This window comes from Macrotis lagotis, chromosome X, assembly GCF_037893015.1.
Source record: "Macrotis lagotis isolate mMagLag1 chromosome X, bilby.v1.9.chrom.fasta, whole genome shotgun sequence".
Classification (NCBI taxonomy): Eukaryota; Metazoa; Chordata; class Mammalia; order Peramelemorphia; family Peramelidae; genus Macrotis; species Macrotis lagotis.
The window spans coordinates 436,357,847-436,385,543 of record NC_133666.1 but is presented as its reverse complement, the minus strand read 5'-3'; the positions used below and the strand labels follow the sequence as shown (position 1 = coordinate 436,385,543).

Here is a 27,697-nt window from a genome sequence, read left to right as displayed (position 1 = left end):
GCTCATCTCACTCAGCATCAGTTCATGCAAATCCCTCCAGGCTTCCCTGAAATCCCGTCCCTCCTGGTTTCCTAATAGAACAATAGTGTTCCATGACATACATATACCACAGTTTGCTAAACCATTCCCCAACTGAAGGACATTTACTGGATTTCCAATTCTTTGCCACCACAAACAGGGCTGCTATAAATATTTTTGTACAAGTAATGTTTTTATCCTTTTTCCTCATCTCTTTAGGGTATAGACCTAGTAGTGGTATTGCTGGGTCAAAGGGTATGCCCATTTTTGTTGCCCTTTGGGCATAGTTCCAAATAGCTCTCCAGAAGGGTTGGATGAGTTCACAGCCCCACCAACAGTGTAATAGTGTCCCAGATTTCCCACATCCCTTCCAACAATGATCATTATCCTTCCTGGTCATATTGGCCAATCTGAGAGGTGTGAGGTGGTACCTCAGAGAAGCTTTAATTTGCATTTCTCTAATAATTAATGATTTAGAGCATTTTTTCATATGGCTATGGATTGCTTTGATCTCCTCATCTGTAAATTGCCTTTGCATATCCTTTGACCATTTGTCAATTGGGGAATGGCTTTTTGTTTTAAAAATACGACTCAGTTCTCTGTATATTTTAGAAATGAGTCCTTTGTCAGAATCATTAGTTGTAAAGATTGTTTCCCAATTTACTACTTTTCTTTTGATCTTGATTACATTGGTTTTATCTGTGCAAAAGCTTTTTAATTTAATGTAATCGAAATCATCTAATTGGTTTTTAGTGATGTTCTCCAACTCTTCCTTAGTCATAAACTGTTCCCCTTTCCATAGATCTGACAGGTAGACTAGTCCTTGATCTTCTAATTTGCTTATGGTATTTTTTTATGTCTATGTCCTATGTCCTGTAACCATTTGGATCTTATCTTGGTAAAGGGTGTGAGGTGTTGGTCAAATTTAAGTTTCTTCCATACTAACTTCCAATTATCCCAGCAGTTTTTATCAAAGAGGGGGTTTTTATCCCAGTGGCCGGACTCTTTGGGTTTATCAAACAGTAGATTACTATAATCCTCTCCTGCTTTTACACCTAGCCTATTCCACTGGTCCACCACTCTATTTCTTAGCCAATACCAAACAGTTTTGATGACTGATGCTTTATAATATAATTTTAGATTGGGTAGTGCTAAGCCACCTTCGTTTGCATTTTTTTTCATTAAGCTCCTGGCAATTCTTGACTTTTTATTTCTCCATATGAATTTACTCACAATTTTTTCTAACTCGTTAAAGTAATTTTTTGGAATTTTGATTGATAGGGCACTAAACAGATAGTTTAGTTTTGGTAGAATTGTCATTTTACTATATTAGCTCTCCCTATCCATGAGCTGTTGATATTTGCCCAGTTATTGAAATCTGATTTAATTTGTGTGAGAAGTGTTTTATAATTGTTTTCAAAAAGATTCTGAGTCTGTCTGGGCAAATAGACTCCCAAGTATTTTACCCTGTCTGAGGTTACTTTGAATGGGATTTCTCTTTCTAGCTCTTACTGCTGTTTCTTGCTAGACATATATAGGATAGGATGACTTCTTCACAGTGCTAAACTTTTCTAGACCCAGGAAAGGCATATTGATACCCTGAGAACCAAGAAAGGAAGAGGGTAGTTAAGATTCTGATAAGATTAGGGATATGTGTATTTTATAGATTTTCAAAATGAAGATAAATATTCTCTAACAAAAGACTTGAGAAAATACTTAACAAAGAAAGTTTTGTCTTGATTTCTAAGGAACTTACTTTCTATTGATGATAATTTTTCTTTCATACTTTAAACTTCTTAAAACGTGGACCAGGAACCTACAGTCCTACCAGGGGTTCTGTAAAGTCAAAGCAATTTTCATGACACTATTAAGATCCTTTCAGTTTTGATTTGGTAAATATCAATAGATGTAATGCAGAAACAGAAACTCTTTTTGTTTGTTTGTTTTTTTAATTAAAGGTTTTATTTATTTTGAGTTTTACAATTTTTCCCCCAGTCTTACTTCCCTCCCCCACCCCCACAGAAAGCAATTGTTGGGTCTTTACATTGAGAAACAGACACTTTTTAGAGTCCTCAGCAATATACATATATATAATTTTTATAAGACAATGGGGTTAAGTGACAGCTAAGTAATTATCTGAGGTCAAATTTGAACTTAGGTCCTCCTGACTCCAGCTGGTGTTCCAACCTCTGTGCCACCTAGCTTCCCCTCTCCTCACTAATTTTTAAGAATGCTGAGGAGCCCTGATACCAAAAAAAAAAAAATGAGAACAGTCACTTTATATATTTGAACTCTTGTAAAGCTATTTTTTTTATTAGTGGGTATCGGATTTGCCTCTCTCTCTCTCTACCTTTCTCATTCCACTTCTAGTTTATTCCTTGGCCTATTAGTGATTCATTGCTATTCCTTAAAATTGATTCTTAAATATCCAATCTGTTTTTACTATATTCAGGTAGCAAATAATTTTTTAATAATCAGTAACCCTGGTTGTTTCATTTTTCTTCATCTTATGATGTCTTTTTCTGGAATTAATTAATATATTTGCAGAAAAGAAAGAATGCCATACAGGTAGAGGGATGGAGCAACTGCCTCTCATAAGGATGGTTAGAATAGTCCATAATTATCTCCTTCATGCCACCCAACATCCTGATACCAGATTTATCTTCTTAAAAGCACTCTTCAGATCATGCAATACCTACCTAACTTTCTGATTTCCAATGGCTCCCCATTTTCTGTCAAATAAAGTTTAAAACCCTTAGTCAAGGATTCTAGGTCATTTCTACCATTCTAATCCATCATTCTGAGCTTTGCTATCGTTTCTCCCCTTCAAGTACAATAGATTTCGATTATATTTGGACTAAGTCTCCACTACTGCACACCATGGATAGAATTTCCCATCTGTGCCTTAAATCTGTTTTTTTCTTCACAGCTTGAGCATAAGAGATTCACATATATATATATTTGAATTAAGATAAAGAAGGGGGGGGATTAAAGCAGAAATTGTATGAATAGTAATCAAGGCTGTTATTAAGGCAATTCTGGCACCAGGAAGAAAATTGTGCTCAATCAATTGCTTTAATCTTGTCCAACACTAAAATTCTATTATTATATCCTGGAAGACCTTATTATAAAGAGAATCTTCTTAGGTCTCAGGCTGGTGATCTCTTGAAGAGGTTAATAGTTGTAATATTTCGCTTAGGACCTCCAAATTTGAACTTACCATATTAAAACTTTGATTTTTTCCTTTGAAATTCAAGAATTGCTTTCTTCAGATTATTGTTTTAAACTTTTAATTACAAAATTATTATCATCATCTACAAAGATTTATTAATGCCTACTTCCATGTTAATTAAAACATATTAATAATTCCTATCCTCTTAAGTATGAGAGCTTCAGAAAAAAGTAGGAATGTTTTTTGGTTTTTGGTTTCTGTTTTTGTTACCTATGAATGAAAAAGATTTCATAAAGAATGTAGAATCACCTCCAATGATCAGTTTGTCTTACTTGATTTAATTTGGCTTCCACTGAATCTTTGTGAAGAATATCCCTCAAAAAAGTCATGGCAAATGACTCATTTAAACAAGATAAGTGAGAGGCAGCATGGAGGTGGAAGGAGCACTGGATCATGACCTAGATTTTGTCACTGATGTCCACGTTAAAAGGCTCACTCTACCTTTATGGCGCAAGATGAAATTCTGCATGTATATAACTTATAAACACAGCAACTGCTGACCTTGCAAATCCTCCTCATAGGTTCAGTCTGCACTGCACCAGTTCACATTTTCAATGTTGTTCACTTAACAGAAGGTCAGCCTCACACACAAAACCAATTCTCACACACAGACTCTTCGATTCTCTTGGGCTTCTCTCTCACCATCACTCCAACACGGAAGTGTGTGATATCTGTGATGAAGATGTACCTCTATTACAGGGAGGTTCCAAATTCATTTTCAGAGGTGGGGGGGTCTTTTGCTAGCTGCCCATTAAGCATGTGTGTGATTATTAGAACCAGGTATTTCCTGAGCAGATCAAATACTTTCTATGAGACCTCAAGGAGGAATGTTGACTGTCAGTTCAGAGACTGAACAGAAAAGCCCTCTTCTCACATACTATTTCTTCCCTCAAGTGTGATTGTTTACTGGCCATGTTCTTGAAATCCCTTTACCCCATCACCATTGTGCAAAAAATTATAAAACAGCAAAAATTTTAGAGACTCTGGCTTTGCTTGGCAGTATTCACCATTCCAAAGTTGACATTTTAGTTTGGTTCTTCTTCTAGAGTAGTTAAAAAACCATTGATGCTTAGAATAGAGCTGTAAAAAGACAAGAACCAGAGGGAGAGAAAAACAGTAACCACAAATTAGAAATAAGGCAAAGCCATAAGCATTTATTAAGTGTTCACTATGTGCCAGATACTTGTCTGAGGGCTGGAGATACAAAAAAAGAAGCAAAAAGACAGCCCTGCCCTCAGGGAACTTACTATCTAATGGGGGAGGCAACAAGCTAACAAACATGACTTGATTTTATTTGACAGGTCATTCCGGTGGAGAAGCTAGTGAAGGGACGCTTTCAGGACAACTTGGATTTCATCCAGTGGTTTAAGAAGTTCTATGATGCAAATTATGATGGGAAGGAGTATGATCCTGTGGAGGCTCGGCAAGGCCAGGATGCAATTCCCCCACCCGACCCTGGTGAACAGATCTTCAACTTGCCCAAGAAATCTCACCATGCAAACTCACCTACAGCAGGTACTATCACAGTACAAGGATTTCAGTCTTCATTCTAGAGACCATGGTCATTTAACTTGGTTCTCATTGGCAGGCAGACTTTAAGTTCCTGTGGACAGATTTTATCATTTGTTTTAATCTGTCATACTTATCTCAGATCAGTGGAAAGTTTTCTAGTAAATCCCATATTTGTAATATATGTAACAGGGATAGCAGCTGGACCTGTGATTTCATTAGTTTAGATAATTAGCTAATTATCTAAATTAGTTTAGATAATGAACTAATTATACAAATTAGTTAAATGAGATGATATCAAATAAGGAAGCTCCTTCTATCAATGCCTGTCCAGATACTATGCTAAGTGATGGGGGGGCTTATAAAAGGAGGCAAAAGAGAGTCCCTGCCTTCAAGGCAGGCTGTATAACGATCACAAGGGGTAAGTAGACTGCCCCGGGGGGTTCACACAGTGAGGAAATGTCAGAAGTAGGACTTGGGCCTAGCTAGACCTTCCTAAATCCCCAGACAGCTTTCAGTCTGTCACATCACCCACTGCCTCTGCTCATGTTTTCAAGATGGAAGATAAAGTTGTTTAACTTTTGGTTTTGTTGAACAAAGGAATATTCAACATGTAAACAAATGGGTAGAATATTTCCTTCCTGATTGATTTTTCTAGAATTTCAGATAATAAGTAGAAATGGAAGAGTCTCCATAGGTCAACTCATCTTATCTCCTCATTTTACAGGTGAGGAAAAATCAAAGTTCTCCTTTCACTCTTTTTTTTCAACACCTCATGTCATATGAGTATTATAAGAAGGACATATCATTCAGTTTTGAACATAATTTATGTGCCTTTGTTATAATCTGAGCAGCTAGGTAGAACAGTGGATAGAGTGCCAGATCTGGAGTCAGGTAAACCTGAGTTCTAATATGGCCTCAGACATTTATTAGCTATATGAGCCTGCAGAAGTCACTTAACCATATCTGCCTCAGTTTTCTCATTTGTAAAATGAACTGGAGAAGGAAATGACAAATCATACAAGTACCTTTGCCCAGAAAGCCCCAAATGGATTTATATAGAGTTGGACAAAACTGAAAATGACTGAACTACAAAAAGTTAGTCTACATGATTTCCTCTCTGGGCACTGCAATAACAATGTGTTTTTACTTCCTGTGTTCACCCGGGAAACCTTTTGTGTCTGAAATGCTGTTTGTGCACATTTATATATTCTTAGCAAAGATTGCCAATTTCTCTTTTTCTCTCTGAAAGAGAGAGAGAGAATATTGCATAGTAGATAGAAGGACCTGGGTTCAAGTCCTACTTTTGCAGACTGGCTGCAGATCTCTGATCAAGATAGTTAACCTCTTCAGAACCCAGCTAACCTTCCAAGATTTAATAAGGAGCAAAGCAGGCAGGTATCTATCCACATTAGGAACAGAAGTTCCTCAATGGGAATTCTCAAGTTACTAATGAAATCACAAGTTCCATGTCAATGATGAGTTCCAGTGGAGCCAATCAAGTGTCTTGGCTTTTTCTCATGCTGAAGCAGCTCAGAACAGCATTAGCACGTGTTGTAACATGGTTTAGGGTAAACAGCCAATACCAAATCAGAATTTGTGATTTTTCTGGTGAATTACATTCTAGCTACACTCGGAAGGCTGGTATCTTGTTTGGAAATATCATTATGACTTTTGATTCAACAACCAAGGGCATGTTTGAAAAATCCTTGTTTATATTATGGTAGATGTTCAGTAAACACAACAGTTGCTGGCGTTATGATGTTTCTAAGTTGCTTCATTCTAAACCAAAACCCCAAGTTGGGATGACCATCATTAGATAATAGCTTTTTATTGTCATTGCTTATTTATTTTCAGTCAGGTTTGACTCTTCATGACCTCATTTGGGTTTTTTTTGGAGGGGGGCAGAGATCCTAGAGTAGTTTGCCTTTTCCTTCTTTACTTCATTTAAGATGAGAAAACTGAGGCAAACAAGGTTAAATGATTTGTCCATCATCACAAAGCCAGCAAATGTCTGAGGCTGTAGTAAGATTTAAACTTAGGAAGATGAGTCTTCCTGACTCCAGACCTGACACTGTATTCATTGTACCCACCTAGCTGTCTATAATGGGTAAACAATTATAAACTTAAAAGAAATTCAAATCTATAGTTCCTACAGAAGTCAAATGAAATATATAAATTTAGATTATACTCATATAGAGAAAGTTACAGAGGTTGTTAAAGAAATTGACACTTTAGTTTTTTTCTCTTTCCTTTTGGGATTTCATTATTTCATCTTCAATATTTGATTATTTCTTTTTTTTTTTAGAAAACAAAAATAAATATAGGAGGAAAACCTGATGATTGTTATAATGAGACATTAGAAATATCATAACTAAATTTGATAGATGACAATGTGGATGAATGATGATAATGATTTGGAGATGAAGAACTTCTAAATGTAAAAGCTTATTTTCTCCAGCCCTATGGGCAGACTTTTTAGAGATGAGATTTGAACATATTCAGGAAACAAATGATATTTGATAAAGGGATTACTTCTGGTTCAGTGGATATTTTTTTCTTCCTGTCAAGGATCAGCTTCTCAACACTAAGCTAATAATTTGGAAAGTAACTTTATAAAAATTCAACCAGTGCTTCTTCTTGCCAGTATTCTGAAGATACTGTGGCACTGCTTGACTGATTGGATGTCAGGAGAAAGAGGAGCAAATGAAACTATGTAAAGGGATCTCTTGACATAAGCTGAAGTTCTCCCAGACAGATAATGTAATTTCTTCAGTTCTCTAGCAGTTTTGGTATTATCCAGGCAAGTCTATTTCATAGTAGACAATTAATAAATAATAACATTGGCTGCTTGAAATATTTGCATTTCAGGGAAGCTAGGTGTGCAGTGGATAGAGTACCAGCCCTGGAGTCAGGAATATCTGAGTCCAAATCTGACCTCAAATATTTAATAATGACCTAACTACGTGACCTTGGGCAACTCACTTAACCCCTGCCTTGCAAAAATCAAAAAAGAAAGAAACAAAGAAACAAAGAAACAAAGAAACAAAGAAAGAAACAAAGAAACAAAGAAAGAAAGAAAAAAAAAAGAAAGACTGATTTGCATTTCCTGAGAGTGAATAAAAGTATATGACTCTATAGTTTTCTTCAAAAAAATGTAAATGGGGTGGTTAGTTGGCACAGTGGATAAAGCACTGGCCCTGGAGTCAGGTGTACCTGGGTTCAAATCCAGTCTCAGACACTTGATAATTATGTAGCTGTGTGGCCTTGGGCAAGCCACTTAACCCCATTTGCCTTGCAAAAACCTTAAAAAAATGTAAACAATACTTACTGAAAACTCTGATGTCAGCAAACTTGCAAAGATAGATCTTCTACTTTTGGAGGGGGGGTGTGTGTGTGTGTATGTATTTCAATATTAAGCCTCTAATGTAAATTTTTTTCTTCATAAAGTCATTTTGAAGAAAGAAAAACAAAACTGAAGAGAATAGAAATAAAATCAAAGTGCTCTATGTTACAGACTCCTAGCAACAGAAATTCATTCAGTTATGTTCTTTCTTTGCTCTTGCTGAATGGTTAGAATTTGTGGGTTGTCAGGAACCAAAAGAAAATGGCTTGGTGTGTATGGACAAAGAAGCCATTAAACCTTACTACTTTGGTTTGAAAAGAGAATTCTATTGGAAAGCCTTTCATTTTTTGTTTGTTTTTTTTGAGACACTAAAACAAATAATGGTGAGTTCAAGACACTTAAATAGGTCTTCATGGAATTCAAAAACATTTCCCCCTACATTAAAAGAAGAAAGGAGACACAGAAAAGGTAAACTATGTGAGTTCCCCAGACCAGGCCAGACAATAGATTAGTAATGGAGACATGTCTAAAACCCAAATCTCTTGATTCTTAGACGGGCTGGCAGATTGGCCACTGCCTTCTGATTGTGTCTTTCCTTTCAAATTCTTGTCTTCATAACTCTTGGTTCAAAAAGCCCAACCCTCAGCCAAATAGTCAAGATGATTGTTTTTGTGTGTTCCAATTTCTGCTTGCCCACAAGGTTGAGCAGAGTTATCACAGTCAATCCTTCTGTAGCAAATGTACCTGGGGAGGAAGTCTTCCTATTAGTCCCAGTAGCCTTCTCACCTGGAAAGCTTCCTATGCAAGTCACAAAGATGCAGATGTCCAATATGTTTGTTTTCATATTGATCAGTTCCCCGGCTAGCTCCTTGCATGTTGTTGGAGAAGTTTGCCCTTACACACATCTCATTATCAGCCTGGCTTACTGCCAGAGCATTGGAACCTGATGTGAAACTTTGGACCAGACCCTCAAGATCAGGGGTTTTGTGAAATGGCACAGAACATCTGTGGATTTGCTTTCCTTTTTTTCTGGGTGCCTTTGTCTTACCTGATGTGTTCAACAGAACATCTAAGGAGAACAAAAAACAATTTAGTCTCTGTTGCTTCAGAGCCTCTTCAGAAGCATCTTTTCCAGGAATGTCTATTAACATGTCCAATGTAGGTCAAGGAAAGTAGGGCTCTAAAGCAGCAGCCTAAAGAGTTTCTGGGGACTAATCATCTTTCCTTACAGCATCTCACACCAAAGCTAAAAAAGTAGTAGGAGAGACAGATACATACGTTAACTGAAGAGGGATTATTTTTTAAACTCTGGTTGTTCAGATCATAGTCCTTTCAGTCAGTTATGATATGTAAGAAAGCTTCATTTGGCAGAAAGGGGTTAGTAAATTATTGTAGTAAATTAATTAATAAATAAATGACCAGTTGATTCTCCAGGTGCTGATGAGACTGAAGGTGTTGGTTAGGCTATAGACTGTAACCCCAGCCAGTCATCCAGCAAATGTGTTCCACTAGTCCCCAGAGAGTCTGCATGAACTACTCCCGAGGAAAAACTCAAAATGCATTCTCGACAGACGGCTGGTGGGCAGGGCCGTCTTTGTACCTGAAAGACAAAGCATTCAGAAGATTTTTAAATTATCGCCATTTTAGGTTCCAGGTTTTTTTTGTCCCCCTTTAACTGAGCCCTGATGCCAGCCGTGTGACAACGCCCATGGAAGGTGTTGTCACAGCAACGCCCATGTGTCTGGTTCCTCCTCAATCTGTCAGCTCCATGCTGCTCACCCAGCCCTTTCAAACTGCTCCACTTAGAACTACTGCATTTCCCCGATGCTGGTGGAAGCAGGCTACGGATGTACTTCCCAAGGGATGGCTGGCAGGCCCAGTTGAGGGCTCTGTCCTCTGGGGTGCTTTTGTGCCATTTCCATTGCTCAGTGAAAACAGTATCATAAAGGATCTGAAATCAGAAGATCATAAGGTTTAGTATCTAATGTGAGTATTTCAAAGGAAATTTAATTTTCTGCTAAGAGATGAGATGCATAAAAAAGTTAGGATTGTAATAAAAGGATTCATAATGTGTGCAAATAGATTTAAATATTTTGAATTTAAAATTATGGAAATACTTTGAGATGGGAAGTTTTTTTTGCGTGTATTTTCTCTTTGAAGTGTTCTCTGAAATGAGGGTGACTCAAGCAGTGCCTGGAAAATACCGGAGAATCACATGATGGCTAAAAATAAACACATCATCTACAGCAGGGAAAATAACCAGGGCAGAATTAACTTGGTATGGGAATGTTAACATAAAATGGAAATGCAGCCCCAAGTCTCTCTCTCATGGAACAAAAAGATGGGCCTAATCATCTCCCATTGGAAGCAAAGACACTTCAGACATCCCTCACTATATATAGAGGACTAGTCCACATGGTAGAATGCGATTAGATATGCCCATACCCAAATGAATGATAGAAGTCCTCCACTAACAAAGCCATACACCTTGTGACCTTTCACAAATTAACTAGAAAAGATTTAAATCTGACCAACTGAAAAGTTTCTCTCACTTAATTGTAGTATTTCCTATGATTGTCATTCACCACAATATGGAGATGTTTCTTTGACTCATGATAGTTATGTGTGTGTGTGTATGTGTGTCTGTCATAGCTCTGTTCCTTATTTCATGTGAGATCTTAGACAATTCACTTCTTTCTGGGTCTCAGTTTTTCCCTACAATAAAATGGGACTATTTTCAAAAGAGATGTGTGGAATATTGACACAACTGCATTCCATTACAGTCATGTGACATGATTTCATTGACCACTCCCAAATTGAGGATCATCACCCCTTTAGTATCCACTTCTCTCCTACAACAAAAAACACTACTATAAATATTTTTATACATTTGAGTCCTTTTCCCTCATTCTTTGGTTTCTTTGGGGAATGTGCCTAGTGATTTTATCATTGTTTCAAAAAGTATGCTGCTGGGGCAAATAGGTGGTACAGTGGATAGAGCACTGGCCCCGGAGTCAGGAGGACCTGAGCTCAAATGTGACCTCAGACACTTAATAGCTGTGTGACATTGAGCAAGTCACTTTAACCCCACTGCCTAGCCAAAAAAAAAGTATGCAGCTTAACAATTTTGGAATATAGTTTAAACTCACTCATTTTTAGTGGTGTTATTCCTCCTTAGGGGTAATATTAGGTAATATGAAGTGTCATAAAAACTTAAACTCAAAAACTTGACCATCTGTATGATTCTGATAAAGTTATGTGCTGGTAATGTCCTCAAATTAGTCAGAGGAACCCTAGCCCAGAGGGAGAATGTACCATAGAAAAACTAAAAGAAGTCTATGAGGTGATCAATTTAAAGAGTCATTACTCAACTTGTAAGAAAATAGTTTAATAGGAATTAGTGTTTGGGTATTTTTAATTGACTTAATGGCTTATAATTTATAACTTTATGTCCTCAAATGCTTATAATTTTATTTTCCATTTTAGGGTTCAAGAATAGGGAACATATGCATACTTTCATATTCGTAGCTATTGAATCAGATTTAAAAACCTATAAAAAGAATAGTTTCCTGAATATTGAATCCTAGTCGCTCTAGATTGACATACTTTATGATCTGCAGTAGTATGGAACAGACCCAAACTATTCACAGGGAGTAGCTTACTGGCTACTTCCAAGGCCTGACATCAGAAAAGGAGAACAGCTAAACTTTACCCAGCCAAAGGCTACATGAGTAACTTCGTAAAAGCCAAAAGGGCTATTATGCTTATTCTGGATCAAATAAATGATCCTATTTCACTACAAATTTCAAAATGAGAGATTGGATCATTTGAACCTTTCACAAACTTCAGGCTTCCCAGAAGTCACAGAATTGGGCTGAGCTGTAGCCACTTCCATTATAATAATAATAATACTCTTTTTTTGTATTAAAAAAAATTAGTAATACAGACTGACTCTTCAGATATGGTTTTTTTTTTTCTGCCCAGGCTCTCCCTCTCCTCCAAGCTAACTTCAGAGAGCCGCTTCAGAGATACATTATTCTAGACAGGAGCAGAATGAATGTTCCTTTAATAAGAAAAGTTGATCTTTCCTCCCCAACCTCACAGAGAAGCTGAAAGCCATTGCAGCATCAACAATCTGCTCTTTCCTCTCTTAGCCTTAAACAGAGAGATTTCAATAAGCCACCTGCAACAGCCCAAGCCTTGGAATATTTAGCTGTGGCAACCTGGTTCATTCCACTAGCAACCATAGCTCCTAAATTCAGATCTCTTAAGACAAAGGCTGCCTGCCTTTCTCAGTCACAGAAGGAAGATCCCACCAAAAAGCAAAGAAACAAGGCTTTTATATCATCACCTCTGCTGCAAGTGTCATCCAGAAGTTGTTGGTTGGGAAAGAGGACTTCAGCACTGCAGTCAGTATCTGAATCAGGAGGGAGAAAAACAAAAGAGTCCACTGCTCCAATAGAGTACTTTGTCCTGAGAAAAACTGATGCATCAAATATTTATCGAGTCAATTGTACATCCTCTGTGCTGAGCTTTGGGGAAACCACAGATGGAAATAGAACCTAGTCCCTTCCTTCCCTTAAAGAAGTATGAATGAATTACAGACAGTAGGAATTATTGAAAAGGGATGAATTGGACCTGGAACTTCATTTGTATAAGGGAAAATGTGAGGAAAACTTTTCAAGTGAGTAAATTCCTATCAATGCAGATCTCTACATCTTTCTAGCAACTTAGAGTATTAGAGGTTTGCTTAAGGGACTGGAAAGGTAAGAGACTTAACCTAGAATTCTACAACTCTGTAGAGCTCAGAGGCAGAACTTGAACTCCTGATAAAAGTACAAAGTGCTAAGAGGTCTAAGTCTCTGGTCCAAAGAATATTTTGAAGGCATTTCAAAACCATGTGAGATGCAGCAAAATGTAATATCTGATAGCAGAGTTTTCTTTAAAGAACAAAATTATTTTTAGTTGTAGTCATCAGGGCTACCAAATTTTACAGTATCATTTTCAGGTATATTTCAGTGACTTTCATTTTTGATATTTTTGTTTAAACTTTTTAAAGACCATTTGTAGCCTCTAATCCTAACACAAGTGACATATTCTTTGCTATCATTTCAGTCAATACAAGAGACCAGGAAAGTCTCCATTCTTGCTGTGAAAACCCACACATTCTCATCTTTAGCAATAACTTTTTTTGACTCTTTAGAAAGTAATCATGATGAGAGAGAACTGGTAACAGATAAGGAGAGGTTCATAGAGGCTGATTGACTTGCTCAGAGTCACATTTCTAAAGCAAGATTGCAAATCAGAGAGTTCTGTATGCCAAGTCCAGCCCACTTTCCACTATGACCCCTGGTTTCCTGGCTGCCCAGGGAGACAAAGTATGGTGCAGAAAAACCAGGGCACCTTCCAAGAATGGGCAGAGAGCTGTGAATAACTAACTGATAGGATTGTGGCTTACTGAATAAATTTCTCCTCTTTTGTGGTTCTTGTCAACAATATCAATGTCATATTTTAGCTGCTCTATTTATGGTTCTGGTAGAAGAAATGATGTAAATTATGTGAGAGGAATTTATAAATTTCTTCAAAGTACTAGTCATGAAGGATGAAGCTGAATATAATGCTTTGATTTGCTTCATCATCCTGAATTCATGCAGACCTCTGAACAACAAAACAATTTTCCATAAACATTAGTCAGGCTACTAACTGACATAAACTGCAGTGATGCTCCAGTCTTAACTTTAGCCATGAATCAGACTGCCCTTTGTTTTTTGGAACTATGGATAACAGGTCCTAGATCAGAATTCTAGAAGGCAATAATTAAAACACAAGTCAAAGATGTAGTATACTAAGCCATACTTAGAGTTAATGTTGAAAAGGAACAGTGAGAATTTAAATACATACCCAGTTTCCTCTGCATTTGAAATTTCCTTTTTTGAAATGGGAAAACTTCAGGCAGAGGAGATAAAAAAGAAAAAAAAATATTTGGTCATAAAATGTGGTAAACACCGTTTTTCAGGACATCCTTAAATGCAACTTGGAAAAAACTTGAAGTACATGATGGCCACTCAAACAGATGTGCATCATATGATCTGGTTAGTATAACTGCAGCCTCTTTAAATAAAAAGAGTGAGCCTGGGAGGTTTTTCACTTTCAGGTTGAGCAGAGTGGAGTCATGGAATATGGACAGAACTTGTCTAAAATTCTGGGATGAGTTCAGTGGCATTTAAAATTGAAGTCTGGTCTTAACCTCAGAACTTAAAATATGTATTTGAGATAACAGTAATCTGGGGGTTGGAGCAAGGGAAGGGATAGTACTTGATAGTGACTGTTAAATTAGAAAAAGTAGAAATTTCTTGGCAATATCTCTGATCAAATTGAAATGGGAAAAGGATCATTTTGAGGCCCTAGAAATTAGATTATGTAGTTTCATTATAAGTACATTTCTTTGGTGTGACTGGTTTTGTTCCTGTTATTCCTGTTGTTAAAAGAAAGTAAAGCTTTGAAAACAACTTCAGGGCCAGGTTTTTAGGGTCTTCAAACATGCAGCACATCCTCTTTGGTCACACAAGGAAACACGATGGCACTAAAAAAGGAGAGGAAGTCTTTTTTTTTCCACTCTCTAAATTCTGACACTTTTTTTATATTTTAGCCATCTGACAGCTCTCCAGGGAAATTATTTTCATATCAGATCACAGCTTATGAAAACTTGAAAGTTCATTCTCCTCTTAAAAATGTACATTTAGTTTGAACTCCAGAGTGCATTTTCCATTAAAGCATTAAAACTTTCAGAGTAGATGGACAGATTTTTCCCAATAATGTTATCTTTATTTGCTGTCATCAAACTTATTATTTTTAAAAAAGAGTGAACAAAGAGGGTATTTTCTGGGGGCGGCTATGTGGCATAGTGGATAAAGCACTGGCCCTGGAGTCAGGAGTACCTGGGTTCAAATCAAATCAAATCAAGATCAGACACTTAATAATTACCTAGCTGTGTGACCTTGGGCAAGCCACTTAACCCCGTTTGCCTTGCAAAATACCTAAAAAAAAGTATTTTCTGAACAAAACTGGTCTCCATATGTGTATGTGTATATATACATATATAATAAATATAAATGTAAAATCCTGAAGAAAGTACTATCTCTGAGATTCTGATTCCTTTTATACCATCATGGGTCAGTTTCTGCCAAAACTGTTTAATAGGAACTGAAAATGCCAACTTAATTTAGAAATCAGATAAGATTAATAGAGGAAGAGAAGGGAATAAGCATTTAAATAGCACCTTCTAATAAAACAGTACCAGAAACTGTGCTAGATGCTTTATAAATATTATTTCATTTGAGCCTTCCAACAATCCTGGAAAGTAGATACTGTTATTATTTCTACTTTACAGTTGAGAAAAGTGAGGCAAACAGGTTAAGGGACTTATCCAGGGTAACACTACTAGTAAGTGACTGAAACCAGTTGTAAATTCAGGTCCAGGACCATCTTCTATCTGTTGTAACACAAAGCTCCCACAGTAATTTAAATTAATTTTTCATAGATTGTTCAACTGTCCACAAGGCTGATGAGTGATATATATTCCTTGTTCTTCTAATTTTCTTTCCTTGTTCTTTCTAATTTTCTCTATATATCTTGATCATGTATTTATTTTGATCTTATCTTGGTACTTTAATTATACTTTATGTTATTAAATATCATATAACTATTAAAAATATTTCTTTGTTATATTATGAATCTAATTTCTTATATGCCATTCCCTGGAATTCTAGTGCCCGTTAATTAGGAACTGGTGCTATTCATGCATGTGTCATATTAATATATAGTTGGAAAGTAATGATACATAATACTCTCAGCTATATTTATCAGGCTTTTTGTTTCTTTCCTTTTTCTGTTCTTATCTACCCACTAAAAATTTTATGTTCATTGCTATATAAGAAGCCAATAAAGATGCAGTGTACTAAAAGCATGAGGCACATTGAATGCATTGGTACACCCAGTATTAAGGTTTGGGTACACTTAGCCAAAACTGCCCCTACCATTTTAAGGGTTTATCTGTGACAACTATGAGATGTCAGTGTTTTTAACCATTACAAGTCAATCAACCACTTCCTGACTTTTTTTTCCCCCCTTAAGAACTAACTGTTTCTGAATTAACTAGATTGGCCAATTTTGTAATACTATTTAGATGCAGTAAAAGTAATGTTTGGAAAAGATTTTCCACAAGTTTGCTTCATGGAGGAAGAGTACTATGAGATTTATGTTCTTGAGAAGAATGGGGGGTGGGTCAAGGAACTTAGCTTTCTGTGGGGTTTTTTTTTGTGCTTTTTTTTAATATCCATAGGACACTGTTGTTGGTTGTCAGTATTATTTAAATTGCCTTATTGAAAAGACCCATAAGAGCTTTCTTTATGTGAAAATAGATCACTAATAATAAAGGACAGAATTGTCTTGATGTTAAAAGGCACTTTCAAGACTAAATAAATGACTTAAAAGCTTTTATTCAGAGGACAGCTGATGCAGAGTGGTTCCTGGTCTCTTTGTATTACTTTGCTGTTTTATCAGACCCAAGCAGTTCCATCAGACATCTCTTCACCATTGGTGAGTCAGTAAACCATGAGCAGTTAAACTGGGCTATGAAGATGTACCAGGTTTAGGTATTGATTCATAAAGCAAACATTTACAGAGCACCTACGAGAATAACATAATTTTGATGACAAAACAAAAAAATACTATAATTGATAATATAGCAGATTATGAAAGATCAGAAGAAATCATTAAGGATCAGTGTGAGAATGGTACTTAGTAAATGATCAGAAGTTGAATAGGTAAAATAGGGAAGGAACAATATGGGAAAAGAAGGCACATTCAGGGAAATAGGATGTAGTTCATTTTGCTTAGATTCTCAGGGCAATGAGAGGGAGAAATTGGAGATAAGTCTGGAAAGATAAGTTAGAACTATCTTGGTTCTAAGGAGTTTAGACTATTTGGTAAGCATCAAAGGATTATTTAGGGTTTGTGTTTTTTGGTTTATTTTTAGGACTGAAGGTTAATAAAATCAAAGTTGTGCTATAAATTTGTTTTTTATCAATGATTAGAAGTATTTGATGTGGAGAGAAATCTGCAAGTTACATAATCTGTTAGGAACCTGGTAATTAAGGCCTGATTCAGAGTTGCTATGGTGGAAATGGGTAAAAATGAGATTATAGAATCATATATGTCCTTTGGGCTCAATAGGAAGGACTCAGTCCATCTAGTTAGTGCCACTCCCTGATTTTATTCATGAGGAAACTGGGAGAAAATGCAGAACTGAAAGTATTCTACAACCTACTCATTCTAAACCCAACCCATTCCATGGTACTACACTGCCTCAAAAGTATGAGTGTACAAGGCGTAGACAGGATCTTTTTAGACTATGAATTCTATGAGGTTAAGTGTCAATCTTCTGAGTTTTCCCATCTGTAAAACAGCAATGCAAAAAGCAGAATGGTACAGTGTAAAGAGTACTTGTTTTGTATCCAAAGGACCTGAGGTCAAGTCATTATATTCAAGTTGAGTCACTTATGTGATCTTAGGCAAGTCATTTTATCCCTATGGCCCTCAATTTCCTCGTATGTAAAACAAAAGAATTGGCCCTCTACAAGTCCCTTTCAATCAAGGATTCTATGATTGATTTATTTGGAAGTGTTGAGATTGACATACAGATGAACATCCAGTTGGAGTTTACAGGACTGTAATGCAAGAGAGATGATGACTGGAATGCAAATTTTGGCCTTATTTACATAGAGAGGATTATTGAATTCATAGTAACTAATGGAATCAACATAAAATGGATATAAATAGATATGCAGATTTCTGATCTATATGGGGGGGGAATGATAAGAACCTGAACTGGTGTGCATGTGATATGGAGAGAAGGGATGAACTTTGTTTAGGTGGCAGACTCTATAAAATGATACTGATTGGAGATGGTGAGAAGCAGGAACAATTTGGAAAACTGATGGTGCCTTTTCCAGAAAAGAAAGTAAGTAGGCTGAGTTTAGGGGGAAATAATTAATATGAAGTATAATATTAGGAAAGAAAGCAATATTAGTTAATTAATTCCACTTTCTATTTCCCACGTATACCAAATAGGTGTACTTGACTTTCCTTTAAAAAGGATTTTTTTTAAAGCACTTTTAGATTCTTTAACATATATTGCAAAATTCTTGTGCCTAAGTTTTCCAAATATTGTTGGTGCTGGCTTCCTTTTCCTTCTCTTGTCCAGATCCTTTTAAAGACTGGATATGCTAATGAGCTAACTGAAAAGCCATTTTGAGCTCTGATTTTTCTCTTTCATTAGAATCATTTGCAATCACATTACCTCAGTTTTGTTGAATGCCTCCCATAGTTCTTGAGTTAATTCCCCTTTTAGAGTCCGAGTTCCCTACCTATGGAAAAGATGTGTGTGTGTGTGTGTGTGTGTGTGTGTGTGTGTGTGTGTATAATTTAGACCTTGAAAGTTTTCAAAGAAATTAAAAATTGAATGGGTAGGAGTACATTGCTTGAGTGTAAAAAAGAAATTTGACCTAAAAGGAATCAGAAACTTAATAACAGAATTCTGTTGGTAAATGCAGTGGCAGAATGGGTAGTTAGGAAACCTGGGTTTGAATTCTGTCAGGAGATACTAACTTCATTTTAATTCCTTAACTTAACCTAAATTACTTTATCTATCAGATCCTCAGTTTTCTAATAGGTAAAATGAGGTTTATAATATTTCCTACCTATAGGATTAGCATGAGGAAAATACTTTGAAAACCTCAAAGTATTAAATAAGTGTAAATCATTTGTATTTTTATTATTGCACATATTTGTCACATTTATCTGCAGACCTGCAAGACTACAAAATCATGTCTTCCCTCTTTCCAATCCCTGTCTTCTATGAATTATGATTATTTTTTCCCATATCACGCTTGTTTTCTGGTTTATCAACTGTATCTAAGCTTCTTTTCCTTCCCTCCTTTCTTCAATTTGAAGCCTTCTTGAATATTTTCTGACTGTCCCAAGTTTTTGTTCACATCTTCACTGGAACAAAATACCCTTCTGGCATATATACATAAATTTGTGAATAGAGCTAGCCTTCAATAAGAGACAAAAAGAGAAAGTTAAATAATAAAAATACTCCCTTATATGGCATCAGATGAAAATATACTTTTTTTTTCATAAGTAGTACCCAGTTTACATATTTCAGAGAGATGAATGTGCTGTATCTACAAATGACTTGCCTATAAGACAAAATTCTCTCTACTGTTGCCCCTAATACTCTCCTGCCTTATTACTGTCTCCACCAAGGTTAATCCTTTCCACTTTGAGAAGAACTCATACTTCTAGCACACTTCCTCCCCCATTCTCTTTGTTCAGAACTCCTGTCTTTCATCTCTTATGCTCTTGAGTAGAATAAATCCTATTCTGCCTTTCTCTTCCCCTCTCCTTCTTCCTATTGCCACTAGAAATGACCCTATCTCATATCTCCTGTCCCCAATGCTTTTTTTAATTTTTTATTTATTTAAGGCACTGAGGTTAAGTGACTTACCCAAGGTCACACAGATAGGCAATTATTTAGTGTCTGAGACTGGATTTGAACTCAGATCCTCCTGTTTCCAGGATTGGTACTCTATCCATTGTGCCACATAGCTGCTCTCCTGTCCCCAATTCTTGCCACTAGAGTTGATTGGAAGTGGATTCTTCATTCTTCCTACTCCTAATCACTGCAGCTAGAGCTTCTACCTATCAGGACCCTTTAATTAACTAATTAGGAAAAGGGAGTCCCCTATTCCTCTTCTTGGAATAGGAGCTTTGTTCCTAGAATCCCTAGAATCCCCTGGAATCTCAAATGCATATTTTTTCCTTTTCTTTAATTACATATAAAGGTAATTTTCAGCATTTATTTTTTGTAAGACTTTAAGTTTCACATTTTCTCCCTCCCTTTCTTATTTCTCCCCTTCTCCTTTACAGCAGGTAATCTGATATAGATTCTACATGTACAACTATGTAAAAAAAATTCGATTTATCATTATTTTTATTGGAAAATGATCAATCTCTTTTGCAGGAGGCCCTTTCAAGTTCCACTTTCCCTTCTCCCCCTTCCCCCAATGCCTTAATTTTATTTTCATTTGTTCTATGTATCTGGTATGTACATAGTTGTTTGCATATTTTTCTCTCCCTTTAAAATGTGAGCTCCTTGAAGGCAAGGACTGTGTTTTGTTTTTTCTCTCTGGTGCTTAGAACTTAAAAAATATTTGTTGGTTGACTCCTTAATGAGTTTCTCTATTCTAAAGACTAAATTGAGTTCTTCTAGAACAATTAAGCAATCTGCCCAAGCATACAATTCTTTAGTAGCAGAATAGCACATTTTAATACAAAATTTCATAAAAGCTTATTTCTGAAAGGGGCAGAAGGCTATTGCTTGGAGTGTCTTTCACATCCTCTATTAACATAATTCTTTCCTCCTTTTAAAGTCATGGCAGAAGCATGGTGTTGTGGTGGTTGAAAAATCCCAGAAATCAAAGAAAAAAATAAGTGCCATCTAAGATGGGACTTCATTTTCCTGGGTGGCCTCATTATTTTCACCTGTAGCATGAAGGAGTTAGATAAGATAATCTCTTAAAGTCTCTTTCTGCTCTGACTATTCTCCATGGTTTTGTGTTTTCTAAGCTCCTGTTATTCATAGGTTGTTCTGTTGTTTCCAGGTGCAGCTAAATCTAGTCCGGCTTCTAAACCAGGATCTACTCCTTCTCGTCCCTCATCGGCGAAAAGGACCCCTTCTAGCAGCGGCTCTGCCTCCAAATCTGAGAAAGACTTAGAAACCCAGGTCATACAGCTCAATGAACAGGTAACTTATGATCCACAGCATTGTTCTGTGTGTATACATCATGGGTGCCCTTTGGTTATTTTGCTTGTGGTTATGGGTGTGTGTTTAATAAATAAGGAAAGTGGTACAACAAGGTTCAGTCATGATAGTTATTGAATCTGTAGCCTGATATATTGAGAATTGAGTCTTCTTTGTATTGTTATTTCAGCTATGAGCTGCCAGAAATCATTTTTGAAGGGGGAAGAAGCATAAGCATTTGACTTGTTTGAGGCTTTTTAGTTGTTACCTTTATTTAAGAAATATTTATGTGTTGAACAGTTCTATGTTCTACATGAAGGAAAACTTGAGAGAAGGCAAACCTTTGGCAAGGAATGGGAGAATCTTCAAAATTCTGATCTAATGGCCTAACTCACTACTGATAGGGAAAATGCTGGTTGGAACAACTCTGAGGTGTACTACCATATACCTATTGGATTGGCTAATAAGACAGTAGAGGAAAATGACAAATGTTGGAAGAGATGTAGGGAAATCAAGACATTCGTGCACTGTTGGAGGAGTTGTAACATGATTCAACAATTCTGTAGAGCAATTTGGAACTCTGCCCAAAGGGATGTACAAACATGCCTATCCTTTGGCCTAGTTGGGACACTGCTAGGTCTAGATGAAATACAGAAAGAAAAGAATCTATCGGTACAGGAATATTTTAGCTTCTCTTTTCTGGTGATGGGGTGCTAGAGATTGAAGGGATGCCCAGCAGCTGAGGAATGGCTAAACAAATTGTGATATGTGATTGAGATGAAATTCAGTTGTTAAGGTAAATGATGAATAGGATACTCTCAGTAAAAAAAACTTAAACAAGCAGATGCAATGGGAAATGTACCTTATACAAAGTAACAGCAAATATTGCAGGATGATCGGCTATGAATGACCTACTTTTTCTCAGCAATGCTGTGACTTAAGAGCTCTCTGGAGGAATTATGACAAAAAAATGCTATCTTTCTCAAAGACAGAGCTGATGGTGTCTCAATACAGACTGAGACATGTTTTTTCCCACCTTATTTTTCTTGAGATTTTTCTGGTTTGGGGGGGGGGTGTAATGTTTACCTTTACAACATGACTGTTTGTAGTAATGTTTTTCATGACTACACAATTTTAACCTATACCAAGTAACTTTCTTTCTCAATGAGATGGGGGGAGTGGGTGGAAGGAAGGGAGAGAATTTGGAACTCAAGATTTTGGAGGTAAGTATTAAAACTTGTTTTTACATTTAGCTGGGAGGAGGAATAATGAAAAAAGAAAAAGAAATTAAAATGTTAATTTGAGGAAAAATGTAATTCTTGGCCCAGGACAAGCAGTGAATATAATACTTTAGATTAGGAATGATGGAAAGTTCAGAATCTTGAAAGATTCTAAGTTTCACTGAGGAGTGAGTCGATATAACTACTTTAACTATCAGCTCTCTGAAAAAAAATGTGCACACAACATCCTTTTATCTTCATTATCAACATGTCTCCATCACTTTCTTAAGTTTAAACAATCAACAAAATCATCAAACACTAATTTGTAGTGTTTGCCAATTTTGTGCTATAAAAGCTCACACTGAATATTTAACAATCTCAAGGCAAGTAGGAGCTGACTAGTTTAACTACTGTGAAGAGAGAATCTCACAAGTTGATCTCAAAAGATAATCGATACAGCTATAATGAGCCTCGGATGGTATGCCTAGGGTCCAAAAAGAATGAGAATCAAGAAATAAAGTGCTTGCAGCAATACTACTGCATTTTTGGGAGATGTTCAACTTCATCACTTTGGGTATTTCCCCAACCATGGTAGATCACAAACCTTTTTTTCTTAATTTTAAAATTTACTTTGTTTTTATTTTTCATCCCATTGAGAAAGCAAACAGTGTATCAATTATATATGTGAAATTATTTAAAATATTTCTGTATTAGTCATATTTTGAAAAAAGCAATAAAAATAAAGGAAATGAGACAATTATATTTCATTTTATACTCAGAGTTCATCAGTTCTCTTTCTGGAGATAGATAGCATTTTTCGATCATGAGTCCTTTGGATTTGTCTTGGATCATTGTATTGATCAGAACAGCCAAGTCTTTCACAACTGCAGATCACAACTCTTCCCTGCCTTCTTATCCTATTAGTTCTTGTTTTTGTCTTCCTATCAGTCCCCTATAAAGGATTTTTCTTTGGTCTTTGAGCATTAACACTTGGGTTAACTATCTGTTATCTTTTCTTTTTGCTACATGACTGATCCAGCTTCTTTTCTGGTCATGTCTATTCTCAATAATGTCTTTTATACTGCTTCTTATGTACAAGTCATCATTGGCAATATGCTAAAAGCCCCTTGAGATGTCCCTTTCCATTGCCCTTTGAATAATACATAATTGTAGTTCTTCCCAGAAAGGGAGGAATTGTCTAACAAAACCAATGTACAATTGGATTTATCAGTCAACTTAAGAGTTCTAAAAGACAAATTGAAAATGGAAGAAATGGTAGGTCACTTACAAGGCCTATAAAAAACATTGCATGGTCTTGCCAGAATGTTGGAAGCACTAAAGTTCATAATGGGCTGAGATAAACTGACAATATGTTGAACAATAAAAGAGAAATTTTGCTCTCTAGTTTGAAATAAGGATATCAGTGAAGGGCTGGTACACCTGCTAAGCAAACAAATACCTGGCAGATATCGCTCTCAGAACTCAATATTTTCATCTTTTATCCTATGTCTTCACTATATCCCTATGAAATTGAAGGGGATTAATTACACATTATCCTTTATATAAGACTCAAGAAAGGCAAAGTAAATTTCCCAAGGTAACAGAATAATTGAATTACAATGTTGGTATCATAATGCAAAATAAATTTGATATACTTTACATTGTTCTTTCATTCAGTTACCACTGATCCACATAGCCCTGAATATTATTAAGATACAAAGGAATACTAAAAATGGCTTATGTTCTGACTTGGGAGGAAAATCATCTATAAAGTGTGGTGTAATGGAAACCTATGGGCTTGAAATCCATTAGGTCCAAGTTACAGCTCGTCCATTTATTAGCTACATGATCTAGACAAATGATCTTTTGAGCACCAGCTTTCTCAACTGCAAAATGGAGATAAGAATTAATAAATGAACTATTTTGGTATACTATATAATGAACTATGTACTTTCAGGTATATGAAACATAGACTTACCTTTCAGAGTTGGTAAGCCTTGAATTAAAATGATGTAGGTAAAATGTGTTAGCACTGGGGGCAGCTAGATGGCGCAGTGGATAGAGAACCAGCCCTGGAGTCAGGCGTATTGAGTTCAAATCCATCCTCAGACACTTAATAATTACCTAGCTGTTTGGTCTTGGGCAAGCCACTTAACCTCATTTGCCTTGCAAAAATCTTTTTTAAAAAATGTGTTAGAACTGAAGCCTTCTATGTAAAGCAATTCATCAAACATTTTAAGGTTCCATTATGACCTGAGAAGATATAAAATATGACATCGTTTCAGACCTCAATAGAATTAAAAATATAATTGAAGACTTGTTAATATATGGAATTATAGTTATGTAAATGTCCATTTAGCCCATTAATTATATAATGGGAATTTCAATTGTAGATGAATTGGTGGACTCAGACTGTTGTGGGAAAGCAATGTCCCTTTATGCTAAACCTCTTTTCAAAGCAAAGAAGGTAAGTTGTAGAGATCAGCTTTGTCTATAAGATCCTAAATGATCAACAGTGGTAATGACAGATCTGGAAGATCTAGAGTCAGGGGACACCCCTCACCAGGAGCCACTAATAACCCATATGTGGTAGAGGTACCTGGTACATGTTCTCATTTGTGAAGCCTAAATTTTTTTCTCAAGCCTTGGAAAGGCATGATATAAACCATTCAGTCCCCCCCCCAAGTTTGAGGCTTTTAGACCTGAAGAACCAAAAGAAGTGAAGAGAAACTCAAATAATATTTTGGGGGAGCAAAATACCTGATCTATGCCCTCTGTAAGATAATGGAGAGATGCCTATCTAGCAAATCCACAGGGAGCTATACTTCTAGAACAAGAAAGAGAAATTCTTTGGTAGCATCAGTCTCTTAGAGAAAAAAGAGGATAAATGCACACATTTGGAGCTGGGGGAGAGCAGACAGTATCCAAAGCCATGATATGAAGAAACAAAAGACCCAGATTTTGCCCTCTGTTATGTTTGTGAATTATTTGGTTTAGAGGGGGATTGCTATTCTTAGCAACTCCAAAGGCATTTTACTTATAGCCTCAGTCTAATTCTCTAAGGTATGATGAATATATGGAATCTTAAGGATAAAAGTGAAACTCAGTGGAATTATGGGGGTTTATCTGTCTTGCAGCCCCCATGCTGATTTTCCTTCTTAAGGGAATCCAAGACCCTTAAAAGTAGTACTTTGAATTCATATAACTGTATAGGGGAGAAGTTAGGGTTTACCAAAGAGGGAGGAGAATTTTATCTATTGTTGGTGGGCTACTCCAGTAAATACTTTGAGTCTTTTAATTGTGGAGATAAACATCAAGGTTGTCCTCTATTTGATGTGCATTATTCCCATAAGACTTTTCTTAAAACTAGAGATCCTTTTTCTGCATTTTTGGAGACTTAGCCATATTAAAGCTATATTCTACCATTTTCTGTGGGGGGGGGGGGGGAACAACACTAGCCAAAAAGCTATGATTTAGAGTAACTGCTCCTAACATTTAGTCTAGTTCATACAATACCAGAACTCTTGGTTCTGGGTCATGGGTTAAAGATGTATGCTGACAGTATTTGCAAGAACAAAAGAAAATCGAAAGGGAACCTCACTGGGAGGAGTTAGTCTAGGAAGGCTGCATGAATCAGAGTCATAACTTGAGCTTTGTAAGAATTATAAGACTTGTCTATGACTTTGATGTGCAGAGAAGTGAAGAGGGAATTGTCAAAAGAAGTAATGAATCTTCCCTCTGTTTATATTTTTCTGAGAATTTGTTTTCCTGGAGGAAAATCACTTGCTTGACTTAGTGAACAACCTAGATTATTGGCATTGATTCCATGAAATGACAATGAAGATAGAATATTTATTTGTCTGTTGATTTTTTTTTTGACTGATTTAAAAGCAAGACGATTGTGGTAAGACTTTGACTGAGCTACTGTTGACTTTTAATGAGACATTTTTATAGCTGAGTATTTGTTACCTAAAGAATGTAGAGCACTAAGCCTCAACTTCAGATGCGTATTTCGGCAAATATTTCAACTATTTGTTCATTGTGCAAACCAAAACACCATAGAAAAACAAACAATTTTAGTTCCTCTGGATTGAATGTGTCAGACAGCTATTCCCTGCCTGGTAAACTAAAGCCTTATAAGTAGAGAGTAGTAGCATGCCTTACATTTCTGTAATTCAGTCTCTTAGCACCTAAATGGGAGAGAGGAGAGAGGGAGACATGCAGTGTTCTAGTCAGGCAAGTTGTTTTTTTTCAGCAGGATTACAAAAACAAAGCAAGATCTGGAGTTAACATTTCTGACGTTTACAAGTGACCAAGTCATAATATTAAATGAGTATTAAAACTCAGAACTTGCCCTTTCTGCTTAAAAAAGAGAGGCCTCCAAATCTGTTGTGAAGAGAAGCTATTTGGCAGTTTTTGAAAAAGCAAAATCATCTCATATGTTGACAGGTGGAATATCAGTTTTCACTACAGCATCAGGGTGAGATGGTAGAGAATTCAAATTATTCTCATGGGGAAAAGGGTAAAACCTAGACTGAATATAAGGGAGTTCAGTTGCACAGTGGATAAAAGTATGGGACCTGGAGCCAAGATCAGTTCAAATCCAGCCTCGGTCACTTCCTAGATGTGACCCTGAGCAAGTCACTCAACCTCTTTTCTCATCAGTAAAATTAGATGAAAATAACAGAACCCACTTCCCAGGGTTTTTGTAAAGATCAAATCAGAGAATATTTGTAAGCTCTTTGCAAATCTTAAAGCATTCTATAAATGCAAACCACTAGAAGACTCACTTGGCCTAAATTTCCTATTGTTTGACCAAGTCAGTCTCTTGGGCAGATTTGGTCTACTTTATTAGAAATTCCATTGACGTCTAGAATCTCTAATAGGATGTAGTAATGAGGGTGATAGACTTAAATTCAGGAAAAAACCCAGGTTCAGTGTTTGCTTTAAAAATTGGAACAATACAGAGAAGATTAACATAGCCATGTGCAAGGATGACACGCAAATTCGTGAAGACCCAGGTTCAAATACCATCTTCTTGGCTAGCTGTGTGAACCACAGAAAGTAACTTTAACTCTGTGCCTCAGTTTACTCACATGTAATATAAAGGAAATAATACTTGTCCTATTAACCTGTTTTGGGGGAAATGCAAATATGAATTATGAAGTGGGAAGAGCTCTGCATATGGGAGACAGGAAAGGAGTTCTGCTCCTAACACTGAATTTGGGGCAGCTAGGTGGCACAATGGATAGAGCACCAGCCCTGGTGTCAGGAAGACTGAGTTCAGACAGTTAATAATTACCTAGCTGTGTGACTGTGGGCAAGTCATTTAACCCCATTGCCTTGCAAAAACTAAAAACAAAAATTGAATCCATTAATTGTACCATCTTGTGGAAATAAAATTTTTATTCAAATATAAGAGAAATGAATATTCCAACCCTGGAAATTTAGTATCATGTATACCACAAGTCCAAGGCCTATACAGTACTTTCATTAGTATAGAGAGA

The 27,697-nt window shown here is 36.4% G+C and overlaps 1 protein-coding gene and 1 pseudogene across 4 annotated transcripts in view; both read left to right on the top strand.

Moving 5' to 3' along the window:
* Positions 1 to 27,697, top strand: part of MAPRE2 (microtubule associated protein RP/EB family member 2) — a 203,001-nt gene that overhangs the window by 149,804 nt on the left and 25,500 nt on the right. For all 4 annotated transcript variants that reach the window (XM_074199552.1, XM_074199551.1, XM_074199550.1 and 1 more), the window contains 2 exons: positions 4,552 to 4,765; positions 20,831 to 20,973. In XM_074199552.1, coding sequence (XP_074055653.1) covers positions 4,552 to 4,765; positions 20,831 to 20,973 — 357 coding nt within the window. The remainder of the gene's footprint in view (positions 1 to 4,551; positions 4,766 to 20,830; positions 20,974 to 27,697) is intronic.
* LOC141503736 (U6 spliceosomal RNA) lies at positions 27,116 to 27,230 on the top strand (annotated as a pseudogene).